We start from the raw sequence: 10,658 nt of genomic DNA, 5'->3' as shown, positions 1-10,658 counted from the left end.
ACTTTCTTTTTTTCTGTTCTCACTACTTCTTGCTAATTTTAAGTACACGTCCTTGTAAAGTCAGACCACCTGGATTCAGATCCTGACTCCACTATTAACCAGCTGAGTGGCCTCATCAGGGTGTGTTAACCCTTGGAGCCTCAGTTTTCTCACCTAGGAAATGCAGATAGTAACAGGCCCCACCTTATAGAATTTTTGTGAGAGAAATGAGATCATCTGGGTAACGTAAAGGGCTTAGCACCTTGCATGCCACATAATAAAAGCTCAATGAAGGTTAGCTATTACTAAATTTTGTTTAATTTTTATTTTATATTGGAGCATAGTTGAATTACAATGTCGTGTTAGTTTCAGGGATACAGCAAAGTGATTCAAGTATACATATACATATATCTCTTCTTTTTCAGATTCTTTTCCAATTTAGGTTATTACATAGAATTAAGTAGAGTTCCCTGTGCTATACAGTAGGTCCTTGATGCTTATCTGTTTTATAATAGTGTATATGTTAATCCCAAACTCCTAATTTATCCCTACCCCCCCCAGCTATTACTAATATTAATTGGGTTTAGTTTTAGTGTCTCTATGATTTTATTATATTTCCTTAGATCCCCTTTAGAAATAGCTGTGACATAAACCTAACAACATATTAAAAAATCTGACAAAATAAAAATATAGTTGAGTTCTGACTAACTGTGAATGAAATTTTTAGATTTTGGCCTTTGGCAATTGGAAGAGCAGAAATAAGGAGGCCAGGAGTGATATTTTGAGGAGGAAAATGAATATTCTGTTTTTGAGACATTTAAAGTTATACAGTTTGATGGGGCAGACAGTAGTGTATTTGTTTGCAGGGGGAGGGGTCATCCGTGTACAGGCAGGACAAGACCTCTCAAAGGCATCTTATTCCAGAGGATAGCCTAGCCTTGGCATCCATGCATTCAATAAATATTAACTGAGCCCCAGGCCAGAGGCTGAATAATCTTAGTAAACTCAGAAAGTATCAGGCTTATTACAAATGCATGATCTCGAAATTTACATTCATGCCAATTCATTTATAAAAGATTAATTAATAAAGGAGTTATTTCCGGTGAGCATAAGCTAATTTCTCTCTTCCTATTTGGAAAGCCAACATGAATTGGAAGACTGCTTGGTGACCACAGGATCAGAATAAGGAAAACATAGGAATGTGAGTGAGGCACATTACCTATGCACTGGACAAATCCCATGAACTGTGCCTGTCCTATAAGAGAAAACATCTTCCTAGAGGCCAGCTTGCTCCCATCCTCAGACGCCAGGTGCCTCTCCCTGAAACAGTGTAAGATGCACCCTAATCATATTTGTTTCTCTGAATCCTAGTTTCTTTGATTACTATGCTCAGTGTACATCTAGATAGATTACTTCTGCTCATTAAGCCACACTCCAGGAGATGTGGGATACAGTCCGTTTCCTCACATAATAGCTTGACTAATTTGTTAAACTGAATTTTCAAGCTGCCCCACTTTCACTGTTTCCATGAGGGATTCAGTGGTGTTTGAAGATGGGGGACTAGAGTTCAGACAGAAGTTATAGCTGGATATATGGATTTGATCGCCCCTAACAAAAGAATAAAGTTGGACCCTTACCATACACCACATATAAAAATTAACTCAAATGGAGTTTAAGTTTAAACTTAAGAGCTAAACTATAACATTCTTAGAAGGAAATATAAGGGGAAAACTTCATGACATTGGCTTTGGCAATGATTTCTTAAATGATACCAAAAACAAAGGCAGCAAAAGTAAAAATAAGTTGGACTACAACAAAATTTAAAACTTCTGTGCATCAAAAGACAAAATCAACAGAGTGAAAAAATCTACAGAATAGGAGAAAATATTTGCAAATCATATATCTGATAAAAGGCTAATATCTATGTATGTAAAAAACTTCTACAACTGAACAACAAAAAAAGCAGAGAAGCCAATTAAAAAATGGGCAAAAGACTTGAATAGATATTTCTCCAAGGAAGATATACAAATGGCCGACAAGCACATGAAAAGATGCTCAACATCATTAATCATTAGGGAAATGAAAATCAAAACCACAATGAGATACTACTTCACACCCATTAGGACAGCTCCTATAAAAAAAACAGAAGATAATAATTGTTGGCAAGTCTGTGGAGAAAAGGAAACCCTTGTGCACTGTTGGTGGGAATGTAAATTGGTGCAGCCACTATGGAAACAGTATGGAAACATTTTCGTCAAAAAATGAAAGATAGAATTACCATACCCAGCAATTCTACTTCGGTATATATCCAAAAGAAGTGAAGCAGGGACTCAAACAGATATTTGTACACCCATGTCCACAGCCACATTATTCACAATAGCCAAAAGGTGGAAGCAACCCAAGTGTCCATCAACAGATGAATGGATAAACAAAATGTGGTATCTACATACACTGGAATATTATTCAGCCTTAAAATAGAGAGAAATTCTGACACCTGCTGCAACACAGATGAACCTTAAAGGCATTATAGGTACTAGTCAGGGTTCACCAAAGAAACAGAACCAACAGGATATATCTATGGAGATATTTATTTTAAGAAGTTGCCTCATGCAAGTATGGAGGCTTGGTAAGTCCAAAATCTGATGGAGTAGCTGGCAGCCTGGAGACTCAGGGAACAACTACAGTTCAAGTACAAAGGTTATCTATTGGCAGAATCTCTTCTTGCCCTGGGGACATCAGTCTTCGTCCTGTTAAGGCCTTTGCCCGATTAGATGAGGCTCACCCACATTATAGACAGTGATCCGCTCTACTCAAAGTCCACTGCTGTAAATGTCAACCTTATCTAAAAAACACCTTCACAGAAATATTCTGAATAATGTTTGACCAAATATTTGGGCACCATAAAATTAACCATTACATTATGTTAAGTGAAATAAGCCTGTCACAAGTATGATTCCACTTACATGAGATACCTAGAATAGTCAAATTCAAAGACAGAAAATAGAATAGTGGTTGCCAGGGCCTGAGTCAAGGGGGAAATTGGAAGCTCATTGTTTTTTTTGTTTGTTTGTTCTTTCTTTTTTTTAAAGCTCTTTATTGGAATATAATTGCTTTACACTCTTGTACCACTTTTGGAGGTACACCAAAGTGAATCAGCTGTATTTATACATATGTCCCCACATCCCCTCCCTCCCACGACTCCCTCCCACCCTCCCTATCCTGGCCCTCTAAGTCGTCACCCGTTAGCAAGTTGATCTCCCTTTGTTATACAGCAACTTCCTACTAGCTATCTATTTTACATTTGGTAGTGTATATATATCTATGCTACTCTCTCACTCGTCCCAGCTTCTCCTTCGCCCACCCCCTCCCCCCAACCCCATGTCCTCAAGTCCATTCTCTACATCTGCATCTTTATTCTTGCCCTGTCACTGGGTTCATCAGTACCATTTTTTCAGATTCCATACATATAAGTTAGCATACCATATTTGTTTTTCTCTTTCTGGCTTGCTTTGCTCTGTATGACAGTCTCTAGGTCTATCCACCTCATTACAAGTAGCTCAATTTCATTCCTTTTTATGGCTGAGTAATACTCCATTGTACATATGTGCCACATCTTCTTTATCCATTCATCTGTTGATGGGCATTTAGGTTGGGAAGCTGGTTTTTGATAGGTATAGGGTTTTAGCTTTGTAAGAGGAAGAGAGTTCTGGAGATTGCACAACAACACAAATTTACTTAACACTACTCAACTGTACACTTAAAAATGGTTAATATGGTACATTTTATGTTGTGTGTATTTTACCACAATTTTTTAAAAAGGAAAAAAGCAGGGAATGAACTCTAAGAAATGGCCATATTTCAGGGAAAGGAAGCTGAGAAAATGATTAATTAGAGGAGTAGAAGGCAAATGAGGGCCATTGTGAAGCTGAAAGAGGAAACGACCAACAATGTCAAATATACAAGGTCAAGGAGAACATGACTAGAAAAAAATCCCCCGGGCAACTTCACGAGGGGTGTCAGTACAGTAGTTTGAACAAAATCACTTTGCAAAGATTAAGAAAAGTCTAAATGATGGGAAGGTTGGAGGAGTAGACATATAGCGTCCAGTCAAGACATCTGGAGAAGAGAGAAACCAGATGCATGTATGCTTGAAGGCAGAAGAAGAGGCCTCTGCAAAGAAGGACTCTGAAGACACTGACACCAGGATTAAATGAGGGGGTCACTTTCCCTCTGCCTCTGACTTGTCCTCTGCCAGGTAGCCTGACTTGGTCAATATCCCAGAACATACAAGATTAGGGGTCCCTTAAAATCTTGGATAAGGTTGGACCAGCTGTCTTCGTACAGAAGTACAGCCAAAGAGCTGTGGCGAGTATAGAGATCATGATGGGGCTGGGGGTATCCTGAGCAATCCAAGAAAGTTGCTCAAAGCAAATTGAAGTGAATGTCAAAAAGCCAAAGACAGAGTATAAAGCTAGACTGAAGACCAGGGGAACCAATGCCAACATATAAAGCATTGAAAGTCTTGGTTCCTGGGTTCAGAGGCTAAGATCAGAGTAGTGTTTCTCCTCTAAACTTCAGCTATCTCACCAACCCCCACCAGCTACACCTCTGTCACCCTAGAGAGTTGACACCTCTCTACTGATGCTGAGGTTGAGGCCTTATACCCTGTGTATCAGGATTCTCCAGAGAAACAGAATCAATGAAGAGCGTGTGTATCCATCTATCTATCATCTACCTATCTATCTATCTATCTATCTATCTATCTATCTATCTATCTATCTATCATATATCTATGTATCTATGGAGAGAGAGAGAAGAGAAATTGATGAATTTTTAAAAATTGGCTCACATGATTTCAGAGGCTGTGTGTATATAGAGGGAGATTGATTGATTGATTGATTGATTGATTGAAAGGAATTGGCTCACATGATTATGGAGGCTGGCAAATCCAAAATCTATCAGGCTGGAGCCCTAGGGAGGAACTGATGCTGCAGTTCAAGTTCAAAGGCGCCTGCTGGCAGAATTCCTTCTCGCTCTGCGGATGTCAGTCTTTTGTTCAATTCAGGCCTTCAACTGATTGTATGAGGCCAACCCATATTATGGAGGGCAATCTGCTTTACTTATTTACCGATTTACAATTTAAATGTTGTAAAACATTTAAAACCTTCTCATCAAAACACCCTCGTGGAAACATCCAGAATAACGTTTGATTAACTATCTGGGCACGACCCGGCCAAGTTGATGCATAAAATTAACCATCACACCTGAGTGATAACTACAGCCATTTATTAAGCGCTTATTATATGCCAAGTGTATGGCACTATTTCATTTAATTCTGTAAGGCCTATAAAGTGAGTTTAAATATTCTCATATTTAAATACGAAGAAACCAAGTTTCAGAAAGATTTTAATCCCAAAGTTCACAAAAATTAGAAGCAATGAAAGCCATCTGATCACTGCTAACTTCAAAGAATTAGAGTTAGTCAATTTGAGCAAAGTGGGAATTCTCTGGTCTTTCTGCATCTTTCAATGTTCTCAGAACCAAGTTCCAATAGCCTAAATGTTTTATAACATTTGAAAAATAATTTTTGCCTTCTTACTTCATGCCAGACAAACTGCTCAACACTTAATGTTCGTTATCTCCCTTACCCTGACAGCAATGTTGCAGGATTAGGTAAATCCATCAGGATTAGGTTTGCCTGTGTCAGAAAACAAGTAACATTGGTTAAAATAGATACAATTTTATCTCTACCCCTTTCCCCCACAGACAGAGTCTGAGGGTAAGTTATCATCGAAGCTGGTGAGCAGCTCCCCTATCATAACTGACCTGGGTTCTTTCCATCTTTTTGCTCAGCCGTCGTCCTCAATACATCACTTATTCCTGATAGTCCAGAACTTGCCTATTTCCAGCAACCATGTCCACATTCTAGTCACCAGGAAGCAAGGCAGGACAAAAGCGGGTGCACCTGCCCTGCCAGAGCACTTCTTGGAGAGTCACACACGCCACCTTTCCTTACGCCTACTCTGTCAGAACGTAGTTATGTGGCCACACCAGCTGCGGGGAGGATGGGAATCATCGCCTTTACCTTAGGCATCCAAACGCACAGTTAAAACAAAAGAAGAGGGTGGGACTTCCCTGGCGGTCCAGTGGTGAAGACTCTGTGCTGCCACTGCAGGCGCACGGGTTCCATCCCTGGTTGGGGAACTAGGATCCCGCATGCCACACAGCGTGGCCAGAGGGAAAAAAAAAAAGATTCAGACCCAAGTTTTAGAATGTTTTCTTGAAACTAAATTAGAATGGACCGCAAGTTATCCCAACAAGAATGTCAGTTACTTCATTGAGGGAGCAGTAGGGCTGCATTTATTGCCGTTGCACCATGTACAACCCAGAGCTCTGACCTGCAACCTCAATAGACCCAGGCAAGCGCATCAGGACCACCGGTCTCACCTACGTGAGGACGCAGAAAGGAAAGATTGAATGCCAGGTGCTGTGCGGTTCTGCCTCTGGCTTCTCCCTGTTGTCACGTGAAACTTTACCTGAAGGTCAAAGGACACGCTTCCAGAGCTGTTCCTGTCACTTGGTTTATCCCCAGTCCCCAGAAACTAGGACGGAAGCCGTTTGTCTTAGGATGAGAAACTAAGTTTTATTGACAAATGTATATGCTGATGTCCAACAATCCACTAGGGAGATAAAGGACAGGAAACACTGTATCTCCTAAGACCAAAACTGCCTCCTTGGGTTTCATCCAAAGCAGCCCATCCGGCTGGACAACAGGCAGGAGAGACCACTGTGGAGGGAGACCCTGATCCAGAGCAACTGGAAAAGGCTTTAGTCTCCGGTTCCAAATATGCAGAGTGACTCGAGAGCAGCCTATCTGGGGGTAGAGCCAGCTTCTCCAAGTGGACTTTTAGACTTTGGTGCCCGTGACTCCGCTGTCTTTTTAGGGACGTCACCGACCACAAGTGGCGTGTCCTTCACCTTCCGGCTGTGCCAGGCACGTGGTGAGTTCAGAAGCCCCCTGAACCAACTCCAGGCGTGATTCTTCTGAGCGTCACCATCCTCTCTCTCCTGTCTAACAGGCTTAAACAGTCGCTTCTTTCTTTCTGGGACTTTGAAGAAGGTGCTTCTCAGCTGCCTTAACCCGGAAGCATAGACGTACCTGGGGTTGACATCCTCGTAGATTTTTTTCAGGACACCATCGGCCGAAAGCTGGATCTGTTCCACAGGATCACTCTTCAGACTTTCAAGCACTAAAACCAGAAAAGAGGCCAACTCAGACTCTCCATCTCCAAGGACGGTTGACCGAAATCCCACTATTTTCCACCCCGTAGGCCAGGTTATTATTATATACCTTCATTGAGAATGCTTTTTCTCATCGTAAAAGCAATATGTGCTTTACTGTAGAAAATGTGTAAATACAAAAATTTTTAATATGAATTATATGATTATATTTGTGTATGTATAGACACACACATGTGCCTTATTCTTTTTATTTGTATTGAAGTATAGTTTATTTACAATATTGTGTTAGTCTCAAGTGTACAGCAAAATGATTCAGTTATACACACATATATATATTTTTTCAGATTCTTTTCCATTATAGGTTATTACAAGACATTGAGTATAGTTCCCTGTGCTCTACAGTAGGTCCTTGTTGTTTACCTATTTTAGTAGTGTGTATATGTTAATCCCAAACTCCTAATTTATCTGCCCCCACACCCCATTCTCCCCTTTGGTAACCATACGTTTGTTTTCTACCTCTGTGAGCCTATTTTTGTTTTGCAAATACAAATTTTTTATAAAAAGGAAAGGAAGAAAAGTCACTCACTCCCAAAGATAACACTGCTAATATTTTCATACTTACCCTTGCAGTATTTTTTAAATACCTAATATAGACACCTTTTTTAAAGAAAAATAGGAGTAACATTTTTTCTTCCCTAAAATATTCCTCTATAGAACGTAATAGCTGTCATGTGATTCTACCATAATTTCTTTGATGAATCCCCATTAGTGAATAATTAGGTTGCTTGCAATTTTTCACTGTTATAAACAAGAACTATTCATTCATTCAGCAACAATTTATTGAACATTTACTGTCACCAGGCGCTGTGCTAGGTGCTGGGGATACAGTGGTGAACAAGACAACAGATCCCCTCCCCTCAAGAACTGAATATTCTAGTGGGGGAAAGACAAACAAGTAAATGTAAATTAAGAACAAGAAGGAAATTTAACAGAGTAACTGTGGGAAGACATTCTGGAACCTTTTTGAAACATTGAAAATGTTGAAGTATGTGGGCCGAGCGATGGGATTCAGAATGTCCTGCTTGAGCAGTGGAGGAGCTGAGGGTGCGGGGCGTGGAGACTAATATCACCCTGTTTGGTCCTGAAGGATGGCTGGTTAGCCAAAGACGGGTAAGATTCCTCAGAGGAGGAACAACCTAAGACAGGCACAGCCGCAGAGGGGCCAACAGGGGTGGTGCATAGAGCCTTCCTTATATCACCGTGTTTGGCCCTGGAGGATGACTGGTTAGCCAGAGACGGGTAAGATTCCTCAAGGGAGGAACAACCTAAGACAGGCACAGTCACAGAGGGGCCAACACGGGTGGGGCACAGACCCTTAATCCTTCTGAGAGAGGTCTCCTTCCCCCAGGGCTGCTTTGCTCTCCACACCCAGCTCAAATCAGGACCCAGGAGGCAAACAAAGATCATTGCCCCCAGTCATGTGAGGCCTTTGATTGTTTATGGGATTAACCTGGGAGTGTCAGACCCTTAGACTATGCCGAGAACTCAATAAAAGCAACGTGGGATCAATCAGCAAGGCTCTTGATCCTAGAGGTCTTGAGTCCCCCGGTCCCATCTTTCTCTTCAGTCTGTGTCTGTGTCTTCTTCAAGCTTGCGGCACCCGTCACTCACCTCGAGTCGCCGAGTTGATCCCGGCAAGTAACGAGAGTAAGTAACTGGGAAAGACCCCTTTATGTAGGTCAGTAAGGGACTGTCTTCCTGAGAAGGTGACATTTGAACTAAGATCCAAAGAATGAGCTCCGGCCTAAGAGCCAGACACAGGAGGAGCAAGAGCAGAAGCATCCCCGTGGTAGGTGGGGTGCCGTCTATTCACCAGGTACTAAATTGCCGGCATGGCTGCAGCTTCTGGTAAGAAATAGAAGCCAGATCGTTCAGGGCCTTGTGGCCAAGGGGAAGGGATGGGACCATGACCTGAGAGCAGTGGAAAGCCACCAAAGGGCTTCAAGCAAGGGGGCAACATGATCATTGTACATGTTTCAGAGAGAATCAGGCTGCTGCGTGGAGGGCAGTGAAGAGGAGAGCGTTTGGGGGTTGTTAAACAGGTCCAGTTAGGGGATGCAGGTGGGGGCTCAGATTTGGGTGGGGACAGAGGACATGGAGACAGGAAATTGCTTAGTATGCAAAGGATGAAGAGGACAGGAAGGATCTTGGCTCCAAAAACTAAAAGGGCCTTCAAACCCTACAGCTCTGTATGGATCTCATTCACACCAGGGCCAGAAAAAAACAGTTGGGCTTATTAAGCCATACAGAAAAGATGTAAATCCTCTGAAGAACAATTTCTGGACCACAACGTTTGTTAGGCACTAGAGGTGGGTGAAAGGGTCACTAGAATTACTTTCCTTGGGAAAAACTTCTTCCTGTCTGGGTGAGATAGGCAGTCCTTCCTGGAGGCTGAATGGGGAGAAGGTAAGGAGAATTCTCTGGTATACTGAGGAGTGTAGGATTTCCATTCTGGACATGCATTCCCTCAAATTCCCCAGTGGTGGCTGGGAAAAGGGGTCTATACCCAGCAGAGACCTCGTTGTAAAAACGTGGAGAAGGCAGCAGAGGTACAAAATGCTGGAGTCAGAACTGAAGCCAGGGTTCCAGCCACAAGGGGACAGATGCTGCACTTGGCCACCAGTGTCCTAGAGGTAGCGCGGCTACTCTGAGAAGCAAACCACATGCTCATTTGTCCTTGACCATGGCTATGAATGTACTCCCTACCTCATACCACCCCAGCTCAGCCCAGAAGCCTGAGTCAATTTCACCCAGGTGTTTGTGGGACATCCACGGTGCCGAGCAAAGCTCAGGGTGGACGTGCCTCTGTGCTCAGTTCTTCAAACAATGCTTACATTCAGCACTATTTCCCTCTTGATGCAGGATGGGGAGACTGAGGCGCAGACACAGCAACCTGCCCAAGGTTGCACAGCTTGTCATGCGAGAGCCAGAGTTCCAACTGGGTCTGGCTGATGTTGGAGCCCGTGTTTTTCATCCATCCCACTGCTGACGTTGAGGAGAGAAAGGACCCTTGAGAGTCATCATTCACCTCCTCGAGATAAACAGCTGGGATCGAACCATAAAAGAAACCTGTCCATCTCCTTGCAGAATGGTCTGCAAGGCACTTCCTCCGAGGTCCAACTCCACCCTGACCTCAAGAGCATCATACCTGAAATAGTTCCTCCAAGCAGGCACTGAGAACTGGGTGCCTCACTGGTTTGAGTCTGAGGTAAGTGGTGAGCATGAGTTAGTGCAAAGATCCCTGCATTGGAAATTCTAGTGCTGGTTCTCTGTGTAATTCACTTCTGTGATCTTGCACAAATGATCCAGCCTCTGAAGTTAGGACTAGTAAATGCTCCTCTGCGGTGGCCCTAACTTCAGAGGCAGGAGAGAATAAA

General features: G+C 42.6%; 1 protein-coding gene across 1 annotated transcript in view; it reads right to left on the bottom strand.

Annotated features, from left to right (window-relative positions):
* Nucleotides 1–6,647: 6,647 nt before the first annotated feature.
* LOC130834051 (maestro heat-like repeat-containing protein family member 1) overlaps nt 6,648–10,658 on the bottom strand; it is a 50,802-nt gene continuing 46,791 nt past the window's right edge. The window contains exon 31 of the mRNA XM_057704149.1: nt 6,648–7,229. Within this exon, the coding sequence (XP_057560132.1) occupies nt 6,850–7,229 (380 nt within the window). The 3' untranslated portion in view covers nt 6,648–6,849. The remainder of the gene's footprint in view (nt 7,230–10,658) is intronic.

This window comes from Hippopotamus amphibius, chromosome 12 (genome assembly GCF_030028045.1).
Source record: "Hippopotamus amphibius kiboko isolate mHipAmp2 chromosome 12, mHipAmp2.hap2, whole genome shotgun sequence".
In the NCBI taxonomy this organism is placed as follows: Eukaryota; Metazoa; Chordata; class Mammalia; order Artiodactyla; family Hippopotamidae; genus Hippopotamus; species Hippopotamus amphibius.
This window is presented reverse-complemented; position numbering and strand designations above follow the sequence as displayed.